Source organism: Saccopteryx leptura, chromosome 1 (genome assembly GCF_036850995.1).
Source record: "Saccopteryx leptura isolate mSacLep1 chromosome 1, mSacLep1_pri_phased_curated, whole genome shotgun sequence".
NCBI classification, from domain to species: domain Eukaryota; kingdom Metazoa; phylum Chordata; class Mammalia; order Chiroptera; family Emballonuridae; genus Saccopteryx; species Saccopteryx leptura.
This window is the reverse complement of record NC_089503.1, coordinates 374,959,293-374,979,826: the sequence shown is the minus strand read 5'-3', so window position 1 is coordinate 374,979,826 and position 20,534 is coordinate 374,959,293. Positions and strand designations below refer to the sequence as shown.

Sequence of the window (20,534 nt, the reverse complement as noted above, 5' to 3'; positions counted from 1 at the left end):
CATTTGGTGAAATACTACTCTGCCTCTCAGTTTCATCTGAAAATGAGGATTTTTGTTGTTGTGGTTTAAGATCTTGTTTATTGATTTTACAGAGAAAGAAGAAGTTGGGTGTGTGGGGGGAGTGAGAGGCATCAGCTCATAGTTACTTCACTTCAGTTGTTTGTAGGTTCCTTGTCGTGTGCTCCTTGATCAGGCAAGCCCAGGCTTCAGCATCCCAGGTCAAGGATCCATCCGCGGTACCACCACAGGCTAGGGCAAAAATGAGGATATTAAATTACCTACCTAAATTGCATAAAGTTTATTCATGTCAACCACTTAGAAAAAATTTTAAAACATAGTAAACATTCAATAACTAATAGATTATTTTTTGTTATACCATCCTTCTGTTTATATCATAAAGTCCCAGCTGCTCTATGAAGATTTCAAGAAAGTCCACAACGGGGCATGCTTCACTTATACAATATCTCCCACAACTGCTCCGCTGCGCAGAGGAGCACACATCCTCTGACGCCTCAGTGGATTCTTCTTCACCTACCCCTTCTATAATTCATCCTGACTGTGGGCTGGGAATCTTACACTCTAGATACTACAGTAGAAAGACCACTAACTGAGAGGCTGGTGCTAAAGTAGTAGCTAGCATGCTCTGGCATCCTGACTTCTCAGGTAGAAGTTGTGCCTCACTTTCCAAAACATCATGGAAGAATGTAAGACTCTTAGTATTGACCCTGGCTGGTTGGCTCAGTGGTAGAGCATCAGCCTGGCTTGTGGATATCTGAGGTTCAATTCCTGATCAGGGCACACAGGAGAAGTGCTCATCTGTTTCTCTCCCCCTCCCCCTCCTGCTTCTCTCACTCTCTCTCTCTCTCTTTCTCTCTCTTCCCCTCCTGCAACCATGGCCTTGGGCCCTGAGGATAGCTCCATGGTCTCTGCCTCAGGTACTAAGTAGAGCTCCATTGCTGAGCAATGGAGTAATGCCCCAGATGGGCAGAGCATTGCCTCCCAGTGGGCTTTCTGGGTGGATCCCAGTCAGGGCGCATGTAGGAGTCTGTTTTTCTGCCTCTTCTCCTCTCACTGAATAAAAGAAAAGACTCAGTATTATATTTAGTTATATTACAGGTTAAATTTCCTGGACCAGAGTGGAATTCGACCAATATTTATAATACTGTTTTGTGGAAAAGTGTTCCCAACCCCTTACCCCCAAATCCTTTTTTTTTTTTTTTTTTGTATATTTCTGAAGTTGTAAATGGGGAGGCAGTCAGACAGACTCCCGCATGTGCCCAACCGGGATCCACCCGGCATGTCCACCAGGGGGCAATGCTCCACCCATCTGGGGTGTTGTGCTGTTTGCCACCAGAGCCATTCTAGCGCCTGAGGCAGAGGCCATGAAGCCATCCTCAGCGCCCGGGCCAATTTTGCTCCAATGGAGCTTCAGCTGCAAGAGGGGAAGAAAGAGACAGAGAGGAAGGAGAGAGGGAGGGGTGGAGAAGCAGATGGGTGCTTCTCCTGTGTGCCCTGGCTGGGAATCGAACCCAGGACTCCTGCACGCCAGGCCGATGCTCTACCACTGAGCCAACCGGCCAGGGCCCCAAATCAGTTTGCAAACAAAATTTGTAAATTCAATTCTTCTGAACTGGTAATTGTTTATATTTAGAAATTGACTAGTAGATGGATTTTTCTTTAATAACTGGTTCACATAGGATTTAGCCAGAAACTTTTACTTTTCTAATATCTTGACTCCAGCAAGAGAATAATTAGTAGTATTTAAAGAAACTAAAATTAATGACATAGATTGTCTAAACCAATCTCCAGCCCAACCCAATACTAGAAAATATATGTGCTTTAAGTTATAGACTTTGGTCTTCAAAATCATAGTTTTTTTTAAAAAATGGCTCTTAATAAATATTTAGTAGAATCAGAAAAAATATTTGTAAAATATTCTTGAGTATAAAGAATAGCACTACAATAAATACTTCTATCCCTACCACCCTGAATATGAAATAAAACACTATTGATACCTATGAAACCCTGATCTGGTCTCTGATCCACTTCGGAAGTAACTACGAGCTTGAATTTGGGGTTTATAATTCCCTTGATTTTGTTTGTAATTTTGACAAATATTAGTTTCTCCAATATATTATTTAAAGTTGCATGTGATTAAATCTCATATAAATGGTTTTATACTTTCCTAATTCATTAGCAACTGGTTGTTTTCTTTCTGAACTTTTACTTGATACATGAAATATATACAGAAAAGTGTGCACACTGTAGGTGTGCTACTTGATGCATTTCCACAAGTGAAATGTTCTGGTATGTTCTGGCATCCTGAATTCTCAGGTAGAAGTTTAACCTGCACTGAGATAGAGAAACAGCTCTATCAGCATCCTAGAAGCCCCCTGTCCGCCTCCTTGAAGTCTGGGATAACCATTCTCCTTACTTCTAACCTTACAGATTCATTTCACCTGGTCTTGGATTTTATGTAAAAAGAATCATACAATATGCTCACATATTATTTTTATGAGATTCATTCTTATTCTATTCATTCTCATCCATTCATTCCTTTGTTGATGTTGGTTGGGGAGGTTCCTTTCCGGTTATTTTGTGAAGTATTGCTGTGATCATTCTCCTATATGTCTTTATACTCAGGTGAGTTGTTTTAACTCAATATTAAGTTCTTGAGATTCATCCATGATATTGTGTGTACTGTGGCCCATTCCTTTTTGCCACTGATGATATTCCATGGCATAATATCCACAATATATTTATCCTTTTATTGTTGATATCTTTTTAGAGTACATACATACAGATTTCTCTTGGGAATAATTTCCCAACTGGAACTGCTATGGCTCCTTTCACACAACAGAGCTCTGAAACACAGTGGGCCCACACTTTTTTTTATTAAAAATTTAATCTAATTTTAAAAATTGAGATGAGTTTCATACCACAAAGTTGAGCCTTTAAAAGTGTACAGTTCAGTGGCTTTTTGTATATTCACAAAGTTGTGCAATGATCACCACTATCTAATTCCAGAACATTTTCATCACCCTTTAAAAACTCTCTACTTATTAACAGTCACTCCTCTTTGCCAAGGACCACTGATATACTTTCTGTTTGGTACAGAACCATACAATATGGATTTGTCTGGCTTCTTTCGTCTAGCATAAAGTTTTCAGTGTTCATCCATGTTGCAGCATGTAATAGGTCTTCTTTCCTATTAATGACTAAGTAATATTCCATTGAATGGATATACCACTTTTATCCATTCACCAATCCATAGAGATTTGAGTGTTTTTCACATTTTGGATGTTATAAACAATGCTGTTACGAATTTCTGTATACAGTTTTTTGTGTGTGAACATCTGTTTTCTTTTTTCTTGGGTGTAGTTGTTGTGTTTTATGGTAATACTCTATTTTTTTTTAATGAAACTACCAAACTGTTTTCCACAGTGGCTAAACCATTTTACATTCCCACTAGCAATGTTCCAATCTCTCCACATTTTCTCCAACACTTGTTATTGTCCATGTTTTTCATTATAGCCATCCAACTGGGTATGAAGGAGTATCTCATTGTGGTTTTGACTGGAGTTTCTCTAATGACTAATGATGTTGGGTATCTTTGTATGTGCCAATTGGCCATTTGAACTCTTAGTTTGTAGATGTGTCTATTAGGATCGTTTTCTTTTTTTTTTTTTTTTTTTTCATTTTTCTGAAGCTGGAAACAGGGAGAGACAGTCAGACAGACTCCCGCATGCGCCCGACCGGGATCCACCCAGCACGCCCACCATGGGGCGATGCTCTGCCCACCAGGGGGGCGATGCTCTGCCCATCCTGGACGTCGCCATGTTGCGACCAGAGCCACTCTAGCGCCTGAGGCAGAGGCAGCAGAGCCATCCCCAGCGCCCGGGCCATCTTTGCTCCAATGGAGCCTTGTCTGCGGGAGGGGAAGAGAGAGACAGAGAGGAAAGCGCGGCAGAGGGGTGGAGAAGCAAATGGGCGCTTCTCCTATGTGCCCTGGCCGGGAATCGAACCCGGGTCCTCTGCACGCTAGGCCGACGCTCTACCGCTGAGCCAACCGGCCAGGGCTATTAGGATCGTTTTCTTATTTTTAAATTGTGTTATTTGCCTTTGTTTGTTTGGTGGTGTTGAGTTATAAGAGTTCTTTGTATATTTTGGATTTTAGATCCTTATCAACTATATGATTTACAAATGTTTGCTCCCATTTTGTGAGTTGGCTAATTTTCTTAATAGTTTTCTTGAAAGCACAGAAGTCTTAAATTTTGATTAAGTTCAGTTTATTTAGTTTTTCCTTGGCTGCTGTTTTCTAGTTATCATATCTGTAAAACCACTGCCTAAGAAACCACTAGGACCCAGTCACAAAGATTTATACCTATATTTTCTTCCAAGAGATTCCTAGTTTTAGCTTTTACATTTAGAACTTTGATCATTTTGAGTTACTTTTGTGTGAGGCAGGGACCTTACTTTTTATTCTTTTGCATACTGAGTACCCGGTTTCAGGTTTACATCTATGCTGGGCACTTGTCTGTCTTCCCTTACCCTGCCACATATTTTAAACTATAATTCCGTGAGAGCCTTACAATGACCTGTGTACCTTACGCATTATCCAATAAAAATTTGGTGTTGTCCCGGAGGACAGCTGTGATTGGCTCCAGCCACTCGCAACCATGAAGATGAGTAGGAAATGAATAGATTGTAATACATGAGAATGTTTTATATTTTTAACGTTATTATTTTTTTATTAAAGATTTGTCTGCGAGCCAGATGCAGCCATCAAAAGAGCCACATCTGGCTCGTGAACCATAGGTTCCCGACTCCTGTTTAGGGGGAACACAGCTTTAGCTCCTGATGGTAGAGAAGTTGAACACATGGCACCTGCTGGATATCTGCCCTCTAGGGTGCCGGGGAAAGTGTTTACAAGGAGGTGTCTCACCAGAGGCACATTGCTATGAAATAGCCAAGGGCGGGGTGGGGGTGTGGGGGCAAGCTGTGTGCTGCAGGAGCCTGGCACCTGAGCCCCCAACCCCCTTGTTGCAGAGCTGCCCCTGGAGAGGCTGTATGTGCTGGGCTGTAGAAACCTGTCGCTTGAGTGCAAGGGAAAGAGGAAGCAAAAGCCCTTTCCTCCTTCAACGTTTCTCCAATGCCCCCTACTGACAAGAGCTCAGTGCCAGCTGGAAAAGAGAAATATTTAAAGGGCCCAGATCCATTTTCACAGAGTAGGTAAATAAGATGAATTTGGATCCGAGAGGCAGTGAGTGGATAAACTGGCACATCTAGGGAAGAAAAAGGATCTGGAAGAAAAACACTTACAGGAATGTGACTGAGGAACAGATCCTGCCCAACAAAAAGATAATTCTTTTGAAGTCAAAGAAGGAAAAAGAATCATTGCTTATAGACATAGCTCATGGCTAGATGGGAAGAAGAAAGGGCTTTCTCTGAGAAAACCTTAGTTCAGGAAAGTCCGGAGGGGAAGACCCTGGAGGAAGGGTTTCTGAAACGTAGAGTAGAGAAACGCTTAGGATGGTTCCTGGGAACTATATCCCCAAGGATTTTAACTAACAGGACCAAGCTGGAGTCTTGGTATTTTATTTTTTTCTCTTCTATTTTTCCCGTTTTTCTAGTCTGTAATTCCAATTTCTCATACTGCACAAATGCTGGTTTTTGTACTTTGTTGGACTGAAAGTATTATGATTTATATTTCTTACCCTGAAGGCAGGGTGTGGACCAGGGTTGAATGGTCCAGACCACCATCCTAAAGGCTAACATGCAGCTTTATTATTATTATTATTATTATTATTATTATTATTTGTATTTTTCTGAAGTTGGAAACGGGGAGGCAGTCAGACTCCCACATGCGCCTGACCGGGATCCACCCCGCACGCCCACCAGGGGGCGATGCTCTGCCCATCTGGGGCATCACTCTGTTGTAGCCAGAGCCATTCTAGCACCTGAAGCATAGGCCACAGAGCCATCCTCAGCGCCTGGGCCAACTTTGCTCCAATGGAACCTTGGCTGCGGGAGGGGAAGAGAGAGACAGAGAGGAAGGAGAAGGGGAGGGGTGGAGAAGCAGATGGGCGCCTCTCCTGTGTGCCCTAGCCAGGAATCGAACCTGGGACTCCTGCATGCCAGGCTGACGCTCTACCACTGAGCCAACCGGCCAGGGCCGCGTGCAACTTTAGAACTCTGAGCAGTGGGGTGAAAACTGGACAGCACCTTCCTTGGTGCCTGGAATGTAATATGGAAGCACATCTATAACGAATGGTTCCACTACCACAGGAAACCTATACTTTTAGTGTGTTCTTAAGTGTTTCATCAAACTATATTAACTTTTACATTTCATATTCCACTACTTCTCAAAGAAAACTGCTACCACTATAGGACAATTGCCAACACCAAAATACCAAAAGGCTGATTTGGGAAAATTAGTTTTATTTCTCTGACCCCTGGGTAATAAATTGGAGCCTTTTAAAAAATTACATTGTTCTCTGCAGGTAAACATGTCATTTAGTAAGTTGGTCTTTTAGTCAAACACAATATATGCTACTTCACTCAGTGCCATTCCTGAAGACCAATTTGACAGGTGCTCCACAAACATGGTTCTGAAACATCACATGTGGAGTGTCAGCCTTTTTATGACAATGCCTCGCTCTCTTATAAAGGTTTGAAAATGGCCCAGGGGAATGCTAACTAGAACAACAAGGAAAGGTTTATAACGCTAAGCTCTCCAATACAAACATTTCATCTCTTGTTACAGCCATGCAAATTATTATAGGTCCATTGACAAAGGGAGAAGTTTACTGAGCTTAAAACAAATCAGACAATATTGAACTGCATAAAAAATTGAAATGGAAAACATGTCAGAAAGCTTTGGTATCACTTAAGTTATTAAGCTAACTGTCTTAAAAGTATATATAGGACTTGTGAAAATATTGTATACCAGAAAATTCTTGGTAAGCTTGTTTATGTTTCTTGTGTAATCATCTGTAAAGCAGATGGAATAAACCTATTAAAAACCTTACCTGCTTTTTTCATGTTCAGACTACACGAAAGTTTTTTCAGTCTTTTCTCCTCATTGCAGTTAATGTGCTCCCACTGTGAGGGACAATGGAAACACTGATGTTCAGGGATGTAAAAGACAGCTGTTTCTAAGGAGTTCATGAAAAAGCACTAACTCCTCATTCTTTTCTGTTTGTTTCGGCATATCCAAAATTATAAAAATGGTGACAAATGTTAGTCTAACTCATTAACATTTTATACAGAAAAGAATAGATTAAATTATGTATTTATCACTTTTAAGAACTGAAAATCTTTTTTTTTTCCTGAAAATCTTAAAAAAAGCCTGCCCTGTGGTGGCGCAGTGGTTAAAGCATCGACCTGTAACCCTGAGGTCGCAGGTTCAAACCCCTGGACTTACCCACTCAAGGCACATACAGGAAGCAACTACTATGAGTTGACACTTCCTGCTTCTCCCCTTCTCCCCCTTCTTTCCCTCTCTCCCTTTCTCTCTCTTTCCCTAAATATCAATAGATAAAATCTAAGAAAAAAGAACTAATCTGGGCCTCATATACACTGTATCTCAATATCTTCTTTTAATATCTCCTCCTTTCTTTCTGCTGTCCCATTCTGCCAGGGTCCTCTAGCCCTCTCACTTTAGGGCAAGGATTGGCAAACTTCTTTTTTTTTCATAAAAAACCCCCCACATATCAAATATTTTAAGCTTTACAAGTCATACAATCTTTGTTACAACTACACAATCATGCTGTGCTGGGTGAAGGCAGCTGTGTTCCAATAAAACTTTATTTGTGGACACTGAAATTTGAATTTTATATTATTTTCAAGTATCATGAATATTATTCTTTTAAAGATATTTCCCAAGTATTTAAAAACACAAAAACCATTATTGACTTGTGGGTCACATAAAAATAGGCATCAGGCCACATTTGGCCACAGGTTGTATGTAATATGACAATTCCTTCAAGGGCTTGGTATTCTTAATCACTGTCTAAAGCAAAACTCTCTAAAGATGGTTCTGTTTATAAAGGTTTCCTATAGGGTATCTGAAAACTTAGGGAATCATCAATATGTCCATGATCTTCCATTCAACATCTGAAAGTCTATCTAGTTTATTATTAGCTGGTCCACTGAAAACGATTTAAAGATTTTACTGTGACTTTTTTTTTCCCACTTTTCATCAAGAAAAAGTATATGTAAAATAACGTATAGGAGTTCGAAGACAAAAACCTGAATGAAAGAAACATGGGTTTTGGTTCCAGTTTAGGGATTCGGTTCTTTGACTAGATAAATAACTTGATCATTTCACATACCATTTTACTAAACAATTATATTAAGTGTTAAAGAACAGGAAGGGGGAAATTATGCTCGTATTTTCTAGAGTCGCCACATTTACAGAAAAAAAGAAGTATGTTCTTTTTTTATACCATAACAAATAACAGAAAAGATAAATATTTCTGAAGAGGAATCTAGTGGTTGATTTGTTCCAAATACTTTGGGGTGAAGAAAATCTAAACCTGAGTGAGATCATGCAAACTATAGCACAAAATACACAGATGTAAAGTTTCAAGGTTTTCCTATGTGCCTACCAGGAGAGGTTTGGTTTAGGGGTCTGTAAAAATGTTTTCTTCCTTAAGTATAATGCTCTGAGCCAAGACATCATCAGTTCCAGGCTCAGTCAGTTCCTGTCGAAAGTGTGAATGTTCAGCAAGAGGATATTTTGAAAGGAGACTGCAAATCTGCTGTGCCAGATACCTGAAATGTTGTTAGGGTATTTGGTGGAAAATTTCATTTCCACATTATAAATAACTGTAGGATATTTTAAGAGATCCAAGACTAGTAACTTCCAAGAGCTGCTTATATTAGTTCCACTGAAATGTGAAATAGAGGAAGGGCCCAAGCAAAATTTAAAGCTGAATTACCAGCTATGATTAATTAAAATAAATAATTCACCATTGATTAAATTGCCCTGAAAATCCCCAGTCAAGGTACTCAACCACTGAGGCCTGCATATTTTGCTCTCCACGAAGTAAAACAAAGAAAGGGCAAAACAGATTGAGAAAGAGAGAGGTTAAGTCTCCAAGATGATTACTGAATTCGAAGTGCCCATCTCGTTCAATAAAGCCTCGTCTGGTTGCCCGTGTTTGAAATAGTGACTATTGCTTAGCGTCTTCAAATGTACTGGGCGTTCCCTGATCTGTGGACTTCCTGAGATAAGGACAACCAGATAAGGTGGCAGATCACGTACTCTGGTAGCTACCGTATTTCCATCTCCCTTTGACTACAGAAATAATCCACTTCGTGTAACTTCTCCCCTCTTTGCCGCCACCACACCTTTAAAAAGAAAACAGAACAAGTCAGAGATCTTTGTTCGACAGTGGTACAGCGTGCCCAAAATAAAGCGTCCCAGCTGAAAGGCAAAATAATAATAATGAAAATGCTCATATGAGAGTTGTGTATGTGCATTCAGGCGTGTCAGTGTGTGGATGTCCGAGAGTGTGTGTCTGGGGTCTTATTAGAAGGTGTATGGTAGGGGAGTAATGCGTGCAGCCTCACCTTTATTGTTGCTTTGAGGGGTAAGCCTGGTTTCCCTTCTCAGATCCGCTGCCCGCGGGCCGGGGAAGCCTGTGCCCTGGTAAGCGCAGGCGGCGCCGTGGTGCCCGGGGTTAGAGCTCTCCCCTGTGACGGAAAAGATAATTAAAAGTAGCACGCGTAGGAGACCGCTAAATTTCTTGCGGCGCATCAGGTTCGTCTGGATAAGTGGGTTTTCACACCCCTGCAGGAGGCGGGCCAGGAGGCCAGTAGTCCTCCGCAAGGAGTAGGTTTTGGGGCGGGGGTGTCACAGTGGCTGGTGCAGAATGCTTCTCGAAGTCAAGAGGGTGGCAGGCGGCCGTGGGAAGGCCGAGGAAGCTGGAGGGATCAGGCGCGAAGGCTCGCGTCTGTGGGGTATTTTGGGGAAAGGCAGGAACGTGGAGAAAAAAAGTGGGAAAGGGAAAGACGGACGAGGTAGGCGTGGAGATGTGAGTGGAGAATGTAAAAATAAATCCCCAAAGAGGACAGAGCAGTGTCCCCTGAACCCCATCGTCACCCCCTCCAGGGTGCGTGCTCAGCCACCACTCGGGTGGCTGATAGCCCCTCTATCGCGGGCGCATCTTTTTGTAGAGGGCAATCCTGATGTCCAAGTCATCCACAGCCCTCCAAGTTCATCTTGCGCTTGGAAGGGGCTCCAGAATCCGTGACTGGCACCGGGTCCCCACACTCTCGAGGCTCTTTCTGGCCCCTCAGAGGCGCGAACCCCAGCGTCCGCTCTGCGAGCCGATGCAGTGCTTTAACTGGACGGAGGGTCGTGGCAGGTCGCCACCAGGGTAAGAGAGACGTTTGCGCCGGACCATAAAAACACCGATGAATGGGAGGTCAATTGTTTTAAATAAGTCGGGAGAATATGAGCGATAACTCAGCTATCTTCCTTCCTTAATACTCCGAGATGGAGGCATTCTCATTTTTAATTAATTTATAAAACCCCTTAATACTGTGTCAGCTACACTCTTGAGGATCGCTGAAACTGACAACTGATGATTCTTTTTGCAAACACGTACTCAAGCTTTGGAAGGTTTCAGTAGTCTGACAGTGGAGGGAACGAGCCCCGTGCCCCCTCTTAGGGGGCCATAGCCTCGAGCGGATTTCCCGGCTTCTGCGGGCGCCGCACATTGTTTTATTTGTTTTGAAGGCTCAGAGTTTGAGGCTGGTTGGAGACAACCACGTGCTTCTGACTCTCATCAGCGTAATGATCGCCTCAGCCAGAGTCGTGTCTATATAAACCACAAAAACCTAATCATTAGAAATCCCAGCCTCCAAAAACCACATTTTAGGTAAAACTGCTGCTTTTCCCCCCCGCGCTTCTCCATCCTCTCGACCACAACTTTTTGGGGGATCCAAAGTCGCTTTTTAAACCCACAGTGGGAAATAAATACATAAATAAATAGCCATCGAAGTATTTTGAATATTTTATTTTGTATTTTTTTACTCCCCCCCCCCCGAGGAATGTGGGAAAGAAAGTTAAGACATTAGATTTAGTTTTAGATGCAGAATAGACTTAGTAACAGATTGAAATTGATGGAAAACTGCTGGGCGTGTCACTCCAGCAAGGGTTTTGCAACTTATTTTAATCACCAAGAAGACAGTTTTCCAGTCCTTAAAAAAAAAAAACTTACGCTTGTTCTCTAGGAACAACAAGTTTGAATATGTAAGGAAAAAACTGTCCAGCCACCCACTTGAGTTTCTAAAAACTATTTTGATACATGCCCCCCCTCATTTTTTGTGTCACTTAAGACAAAAAAACACCCAAACCCTGCAAAATCTTTTTTTCCCCCGGGAGCCACTCCGGCAGAGGTGGGGGGGGGGGTAGGGTGGGGGAAGGGTGAAGAGTGCTGAGAAGTCAGCACAGACACTCAAGAATTTTCCTTCCTCCTCTCCTGAAGTTACAACGAAAAATATCGACAGTCAGATCAGCCGGCGGCTCTCTGGCGTCTCAGCTTCAACCTCGTCCGACCAAGAGGGGGTTCCTTGCCCTGGGGGGGAGGCGGGGAGAAGCAAGAGGACGCGACCAGAAGAGATTCCCCCTAGACCGGGGCCGCCTCTCGGCTTCGGAAGTTGCGCGCGGCGTCCACCCGGCTCCTTCTCGCGGCCGGCGGGCGGCGGCAGCGGCTACGATTCGAATGCTCAAGATCGGCTGCCCGGAGATCCGCCGTCCGAGACTTACCTCCTGGCACCCCGAAGCGCGAGGGTCAGGGGAGCTCTGCAAGTAGCAGGAGGGAGTGGATGCAAGGAGGTGGCGGTGAGAGGGCGAGAAGAGAAGGGAGAGGAAGGAGCGGAGCCGGGGAGCCAGGCTGGCAGCCGCCGCGGGAGGAATCTGAGCGTGCAGCCGACGCGGGGGGAGAGGCGGCCGCGCGGAGGAGGCGGTGGCAGCAGCCTGAGCCGGCCGGCGGCGGCGCGAACGCCTGCAGCTGGGGAGCTGCGCGCGGTGCAGTGCGGCGGCGGCGGGCAGCGCGCGGCTATGCCGGCCCCGGGGCTGAACTGAACCCACCAGGCTCCACCGCTGGACTCGAACTGGGAGGGGGCGCCAGCGCACCCGGGACGCGGTGCCCCAAGGGACAACACTCTAAGCTGCAAATTGAAGCGGCCCCCACCCTGCCCCGAGTCTCCCAGGGACAAACACATCCCCGCACCCGTTCGCAGCTGCCACCCAGGGTGTTCCAAAGACTCCAGCAAAGATCTGCGCCTCCCGGGTCTCCCCACGCGCCAACCCGACTTCCCCGCATCGACACCGCTGGCCCCCGTCCTATTCGGCCCGGCAGTCGTCTTCATCGAACTTGATTTCTCACCTCCTCAACCCCATCACCTCCATCCCCTTTCCCTCGTCTCGCCTCCACTCCCCACCCCCCCAATTTCCTCCTCCTCGCCCCTCATTTCCACCCTCCTCCCCCTCCCCCGGCCACTTCGCTAACTTGTGGCTGTTGTGATGCGTATTCCCGTAGATCCGAGCACCAGCCGGCGCTTCAGCCCCCCCTCCAGCAGCCTGCAGCCCGGCAAGATGAGCGACGTGAGCCCGGTGGTGGCTGCGCAGCAGCAACAGCAGCAGCAACAGCAGCAGCAGCAACAGCAGCAGCAGCAACAGCAGCAGCAGGAGGCGGCGGCGGCGGCAGCGGCGGCGGCGGCGGCGGCGGCAGCAGCGGCTGCCGTGCCCCGGTTGCGGCCGCCGCACGACAACCGCACCATGGTGGAGATCATAGCTGACCACCCGGCCGAGCTCGTCCGCACCGACAGCCCTAACTTCTTGTGCTCCGTGCTGCCCTCGCACTGGCGTTGCAACAAGACCCTGCCCGTGGCCTTCAAGGTAAAAAGCTGCGGCCGCCCCCCGCCCCCGGCCGGGCGCCGCGGGACCTGCCCGCGAGCGTCTCCTTGACCGCGGGGGCCAGAGTCCGGACGGCGTCCAAGGCCTCCTACCTTGGAGGCTCTGACCCGAGGGACCCCCAGGTGGCCCTCTTCTTTCCGATTTCCTGGCGGGCTCGGGCGCAGTGACCCCGCGCAGACCCTCCCCTCTCCCACCTGTGCCCGCAGACACCACCGCAGTCCTTGCCCCCTCCATCTGTTCATCACCCCTCAAGCCTCGGGGCCCTAGTTCTAACCCACTCCTCGGAGCCGCCTCCCCTCCCCCAGGAGCCTCCAGGTGCCCACTCTTTGCGTCGCCGCCACCCCATTCTCTAGGGGTGAGGATCCCCGGCATTTTCACCCCCGGACTCCCGCGTCCTGCTCCCGAGGCATCCCTGCGGGCCCCGCACCGCGGGCTGCCCGCGCTGCCCGCCCCGGGGTTCCTTGCGCTCCTACCCACTCCTCTTCCCGCGGAGCACCCCTCCGCTCGTCCCGGAGCCCCCAGCTCTGACCCGCTGGAGCCTCCGCGGCCCCGGCCCATCCCGGGCTCGGGCACGGGTGTTCGTGGGGTGACGGCGCTGGGATCGCACCCGGGGCGGGGCTCCAGCTGCGGCGCGTGGGCCGCATTTCCCGTGCCCGGGAGGGTCTCAGGCAAACCGCGGGACTCGGGGAGCGAGTGAGGGGGAGACGGGCCGGGGGTAGTAGCTCGGCTCGCAGATCGCGCCAGTTCCCGTTACCGGGAGGAAGGCGGGGCCGCCGGGGTCGCGGCGCGCCGGGAGGCGGGGGAGCCGGGAATCGCCGGCGCTGGACCCTGAGTGCGGGAGGCGCGGGCCAGCGGAGGGGGCGGGGGCTCGGGCCACCTCTTCCCGCCGGGAGTGAGCTCTCCGCCTCGCCTAGCCCGGCGGGGGCTTGGGAACCCTGTGCCATGTCTTCGGTTCGCTCGCCTTGAAATCTGAGGTGAATTTTTGTGGATTTGTTTTATTATTACTTCTATAGGACTTAGACCCCAAAGGTCCCTTGTGTTTCTGTAAGGTCGCGGGAGCCCCGGGCTGGGGCCTGGGTGCGGAGAGAGTGATCCCGGGGTTTGGCAGCGCCCTCCGCGGCCTCCTGCGCCCCGCCGGCCCGTTACTTAGAGGGCGGGTGTCCGCCGCGGGAGTCGGGGCAGTGGCTCGGCAGGTTGAGGGTGTAGGGTCCCTGGCGTCGGGCAGCCCGATGGTGTCCATCGTGAGACTCGGATTGGCCTGGCAGCCCTCGCCAGGGGGAGACGCAGGGCCCCCGGGGCTGAGCTGGGTTGAAGGGAAGCCGGTTCCCGGGCAGTCCTCACTCGCGGGACCAGACGCCGGGATGGAGGGGGCGGTGGCCAGGCGGGGAGAAGAGACTCAGAAAGCCGCTTCCGGCCCTGTCTGGCCTGGGACCCCTGGGTTCTGGGATCCGTGGGGAGCAGGCTAGCAAGGCCCTGGGGTAAGGGGTAAAGAGGGAGGAATCGTGCCAAGTTCTCCACCGTGGACCCTGGGGCCACAGTCCCGCAGGCCGCCGGCAGTTTCCAGGGGCTGAGCCCCCATCTCCCCGCCCCACCCCCCGCATCAATTCAGATTCCATGTGTGGGTGGGGTGGAAAGAAAGAGGAGTCCAGGTCAAGTTAGAGCTGGTTATCTCGCTGGGTCTTATATCAGAACAAATCAGAATGAATTGTTATGGGAAGGGGATGTTGCGTTCTGAGGCAAGTTTCATTTTTGCACTTGGCTCAAGAATTTTTTTTTTTTTAACCGTCCCATTTCTCCTTTTATAAACTACCCATTTTGTAAGTTTAATTCTTGAAACATGAAAAACTCAGAATATTGCAGAAATTAAAGTTTCTGTACAGGAGATATCTTCTACCATGTTCGTTATCCAAAGGCCCAGAGTTTTCTACTAGCCCTGTGCGAGGGTGGGCATTTATTTCCACCCCCTAAAAATCCCAAACACAAACAAAAAACCCGTATGAAAACAGCAAACACAAATAATATATTTTGTTTATACAATGCCACAAGTCAAGATATGTGAAAAATTAAGACGTGTCTACATTAGAGATAGCATTTAGATGTTTGATGGTGTGCCTTCTGTTCTGCTAAACAAGTTTAACGTATAACTGTTTTTGAACTATTCTTATACATTTGTGGCGCTGAGTTGATTTTAAGCATTTGTATTTTGGATAGAAAGGATGTTTTTGGCATACAGATAGAATGAAATTTAGTTTGGCCTAACTCAGATTTTGCTTGTCTTTCGATTTTTGCACCACTGCCCTTTTGAAATTATTTTGAAAAGAAATTGCTTTCTTTGCCATTAATCATACTTATTGTTAATTACAGAATGTTTTTACTTGTAACCAGCAAACAATGCTATAGATAACACATGGCCATACTGAAGTACATATTTAGTTCTTATATTAATTGAAAAGGAAATTGAGTTAACCTAAAACATGAACTCTCAGTGTTTGCCCACCACCATACCTGTGTTTAACAAAACTCAAATGGCAGGTGATAGCTGAGGTCCACTTAATATAGAGGTTTTGTCTCTGCTACAAAGAATTTGTAGCTGTTTGGAACTTCAAAATATAGACAACAATTTTTATTTTCATCTGAATATTAGTAAGAACAAACTCTTATTACCTTACTTTTGAGTTATGAACCTGATAGCAGTAGGCTTTCTACACTTTCAATAAAATCAAATACATCTGAAATGGAGAAATAATAGAAAGAAGTCTCAGTTTTAAAAGTGGTGAGAAGAATTTGGCTTATGATAGAGCCAGGTACCAAGTAAATTATAGTGTTATGGGGTAGATAACATACAGGCAGATAATATTAAAAAAACCCACAGAGACCGAATTGTTGAGAAATCTGTTATGAAAATCAATACAGTATTTATTGAGCCTATATTTTATGTCTGTAATACTGAGCTTGCCACTGTAGAGTATCAGAAATGAATTCAATGGACTGTGATATGTTAATTTAAAATAGTGCTTCAAAATGATATTGACAATGTATTGTATTAAGCCATAAGTCATGTGTTAGTTTTGTTCCTCTAATCTCATTTGGGGATTTTACAAGGATACTTAATTTGTTTATACTCAATTTGTAAAAATGCAGAAACAACCAGTATACTTTAAAATATGTAAAGTTGTTTATTAGCATTGTATTTTTAACAAAGTTCTGCAGTTTTGAAATGTTCAGTCCCAGGTGTCAAGGAAATGGAAATAAATATTTTTAACATTTCTTTCAGGTGTATCTCACTGAAAGCTTAAAATAGTTAAGTCATACTATTAGAAGATCCCAGGCCTTTCTGTCCTTGAAATTCTAGTGACAAAAAAATAATTTGCAAATTCGTCTCATTAGTTAATGGTCAGATAGAAATGGTGATAGAGTATGTCAACTCTGCATCCAGTAGCACCCTTGTAGTTAGGGGGTCTGTCAGCATTTCCACCATGAAGCCTGGTGTTCGGGGTTCATAACTCAGTTGCTTTAAATAGCTTCAAGCTGAAACACTATGCAGAAATTTTAAGTCCAGATGTATATTTTAAAACTAAAAGTAACACAAGGCTATGTGCTGTTTTAAGTTAGAGAACAGTGAACTATATATTTACCAGTATCATATGTTTTTCTGGCAATGTTAAAACACATTTTTAGATATATGATCTATTACTCATAGTTCATTCTGTATGTTCAATGACAGCTTTCAGTATTTGTCATACGTAGAGTTTCAAAATGATGGAGTGATTTCTATATAAAAATAATTTTTTGATATCATTGGCCTATTTTCAGAAACAAGTGTGCAATTAATAAATATTTGACACCAGTGAGTTGTATTTTCCTACATATTTAATATCAGATTTTATGTCTGTGTCTTTTTAAATGTAATTGCACCTAAACAAAAGGAAAGAGGTTATTAAACCTGTTAAAACCTTATAAAGCCTGCTGTGGATTGTTATGCAAAATTATGTAAATCGTAGTAGAAATCAAGTTGTGTAGAGACAGACACATTTTTTGTTACACCTTTTAATACAATAAAATTATTTCAAGTTAAAAATGTTAGGATCGAATGTATAAAATTTATTGCTAAGGTGATTGAAATAAAAACTTTTAGATAAAAAACAAATATTAAAAATCTTTTAGAAAACATATTTGACAAAGAAGTGAAATATTTTGTTATTTTTTTCCTTTGTCATTGCTGTTAGTATCCTTTCAAAAAAATTTCAGAATATCCATTGTTAGATGATCTAAACCAGCTTGAAACATGGCCCATAAATTCCTGGCTTAAATTGAAATAATTTCCATCAATTTTCTTTTTGACATATGTTTTAAAATTTATGAAATGATACTTTATATTTACTTTCTTCTCTACAATTCAATTGCCTGTTCCTAAATTGTAGGTTAAACTTGAAAAATTAACTATAATATTTGTGAGTGTTTTTGTTAGTTTATTTAAAGTTATCTTTTACTATCATAGGATTAAAAATTTTTCTTATTGCAGTTACTTCTTTACCTCTCTTTTTATTTCCAAGAAAGATTTGATCAGATTCTATCTTGAAAAATAATTATATTTCAATTTTCCTGCAAGTACAATGTGCCAAATGATATTGGTCTGTAAGTGTAATTGATTAGTTAAGACTGGACTTCTGTTCATGGAAATGTAATGGGCAATTTTTATTTCCGTATAATAAGACCACAAAAACAATTTTAAGGATCTGAGCTAATCCTCCAATGCCCCTTTTGCAGAGTAATTCACAGATTTAATCACAAGGAGTCTCATACAGAATTTCAGTAGCATTTCTAGAGTTAAATATCCTTTATTTTATACAAGCTGCGTATCATGTGATTTAAATGCTAGTTACAGCGAGGTGCGCTAAAGAAACTTCTTGCTCAATTCTGAAATGTCAGGATGTAAAAATTTTTTTCTCTCTCCCATGAAGTTTCTTGAATTTATAGATTTTACGTTTTCAAAATACAGTGAAGTGTAGTTGTTAAAGGTTTCTTCACAACTTATTCTTTGCAGAACAGAACTTTTGTATTGGGCAGTGCGGAAACAAATTTTAATGTGTGCTTACTCCTAACTAGTTTAAAGGCGATTTTTGACTGCTCTCTCTCTCTCTCTCTCTCTCTCTCTCTCTCTTTCTGCCCCTTAAAATGTTTTCCATTGCTTGGGTTTGGTAGAGATGAAATGTGTAAAAATTTCATGATTCTTTTGGTTTTCTTTTAGATAAACACAGTTGAGAATCTCCAAGGGAAACTTTTAGTTTCAGAGACCTACTTTAAAAAAAAAAAAAAATTCAAACATATAATTATGCTTCTGATTGATATAAAGTCAAGTACTCCCTTCTCCCTTTTTTTCCCTCAGAAAAACATTAGGCAATATGATTTGGTAGAATATATAGCAGGAAAAAACCCCTCACAATATATTTAGCCATTAAAATAGAGTTCAGCCATAACAGGAAAAGTTGTCACTATATCAGTTCAGTTAGCATGTTTTTAATTCAGGCCAAGTTCTAAGCCTCAGAGAAGACTCAGATTTGTGATCACCTATTGGTTTTGTTATTAAATGTAACATGTAAGATATACCAGTGTTTAATATGGTCATTATTATGCTGCTTAAGCAAAGTAAAATGGATTTATGTATTTCACTCTTAAGGATCTTTTCTTTCATATTTTCCCATATTGAATCAATTTTCCTTTTCTTCTAACTAAAAAAAACCCCATTATGTTAAAAATATGCAGTAAAATAATAATGTCCCAGAGCTCTTGAAAATCTTCACATTGGGGCAAATTTCTTTACTTTTTTTCTGAAACTTAGCCAGACTGGAGTGAAACCCATCAGCAGCCATCCTGTATCTTTCAACAGCAACAGAAGACTTCTCAGGACTTGAAGTGAAGAATTACATATTCAATTGAATCCTTTAAGGATGCTTATAAGTAAAAGCCTATGTTTACCACACAGCAGACATGGAAGAGAAGTTAGCCTCCTTGTCTTACAAAAAGTACATCATTATAATTACACTCTATACTTACAGAGTCTCTTCTCCATTTTACAGGCTTAAAAAAATTATTTCCAATTTATATTGAGAAACTGTGGTTCCTGGAGATGAGGTTACTTGTATTAGATCATAGCAGAGGTGGGCAAAAGTGGAGCCTCTTGAGTTCTGTGCGTTCGCTCTCTTCTAAACGGTTCAGCTTTTCTGCCTTCATTAATCCACTTACTGGTTCCATATTTACTTTGACATAGGAAGCCACACAGCAAGTGTTAAAACACAATATGCTGAGTGTAAAGAATGTCGAACATTCAGATGGATCCTGGCAAACATTTTTAGTCAATTATTTCAGTATTTTCAAATGCACACATTTTTTGGCATTGTGAATTTGAAAAATCGAAAAGCACATTGTTTGCCATCAGTAGTACAGCTTATGTAGTCAGTAGCCACTTGAGGCACTAGAGCAAGTATGCAGGGAAGAAGTCACGTTCTCAAGGGATTTAGCCATGACCTAGGAGCCTTCTCAGATTGAATAGCGTAAGCGTATACTATGATTAAAGGAAAGATGGCATGATCCCCTCTCCTCTGGAATGGAAAGAGTTGTCAGAAAGCTAGTTTGGAGCAAGGGCATAGTGCTCCTAGTGGGGGATGCTGACCCAACCTTTAACTGGTTCTCTTTCTCAGTGTTTTTCCGGTAGCATCACAGACTATTGGCTGTGGATGTGATGCTTTTTTTTTTTTTTTTTTTTTTTTTTTTAAGCTCTTTCATTTATTTATTTTGAAGATATTTATGAAACACTTACTCTGTGCTGGGCACTGTTTTGAGAGTTGGTCATATGGTGCTGAGCGAGACAGATGAATGCTCTTCTGTCTTGTAGTGTCCAATCTCATATAATCTGGACTCCTGGGAGTGAGTCTCATAACTTTGGGCTAGTATATCAAAAGGAGTAGATACATGATTAATATATGCACATTGAAATAAGGATCATTTGAGTATGGTGAAATGCTGTGGAAATAGATTCTGTAATTTAAGGGTAGCTTTAGGATTTTAAACTGAATAACAAAGTGCTAAAGAGGGGTGGAATTGAAAAAGAGCCTAAGAAAAGTAAGGGTGCTTAAAATATTAATACTTTCCCCCCCCCTGGCTGGGGCAGAGCATATAGTGGAATATTGGGCTAGGGTTTGTGGGTGGGAGAAACAAGCCCATGACAAAGGAGGGAGTAGCAGCAAAAGCAGGAGAAAGAGGAGTGGGATGTTTGGGCAATCACATATGGGTGTGAATGTCAGAGTACTGGGGTACGCTAGCTGGAGTCAGTGCTTAGTCACCCCAAGGGCATCTGGACGCTGAATGAGGAAGAGATGGAAGTAATCTGAATAGAGGCTCCTGGGAGTTAGTTGAGAGAAAGGACATTATCAAGGGTCGGGATCTTGGTCGTGGATTAAGAATATTGTGCTTTATATGTGACAGCAATGGCTCTGCACCAGCATTCCCTAACCAGGCTCTGTGTTAACAAGAGACACCCATTTGCAAGTTAGCTGACCCTGGTCGAAAGTGTAATCCCCAGCCTTGGAGCAGTGAAGAAGAT

The 20,534-nt window shown here is 43.8% G+C and overlaps 1 protein-coding gene across 3 annotated transcripts in view; it reads left to right on the top strand.

The window, feature by feature from the left end:
* Window positions 1–12,529: 12,529 nt before the first annotated feature.
* Window positions 12,530–20,534, top strand: part of RUNX2 (RUNX family transcription factor 2) — a 135,207-nt gene continuing 127,202 nt past the window's right edge. For all 3 annotated transcript variants that reach the window (XM_066359289.1, XM_066359288.1, XM_066359287.1), the window contains exon 1: window positions 12,530–12,916. In XM_066359289.1, coding sequence (XP_066215386.1) covers window positions 12,542–12,916 — 375 coding nt within the window. In that variant the 5' untranslated portion in view covers window positions 12,530–12,541. The remainder of the gene's footprint in view (window positions 12,917–20,534) is intronic.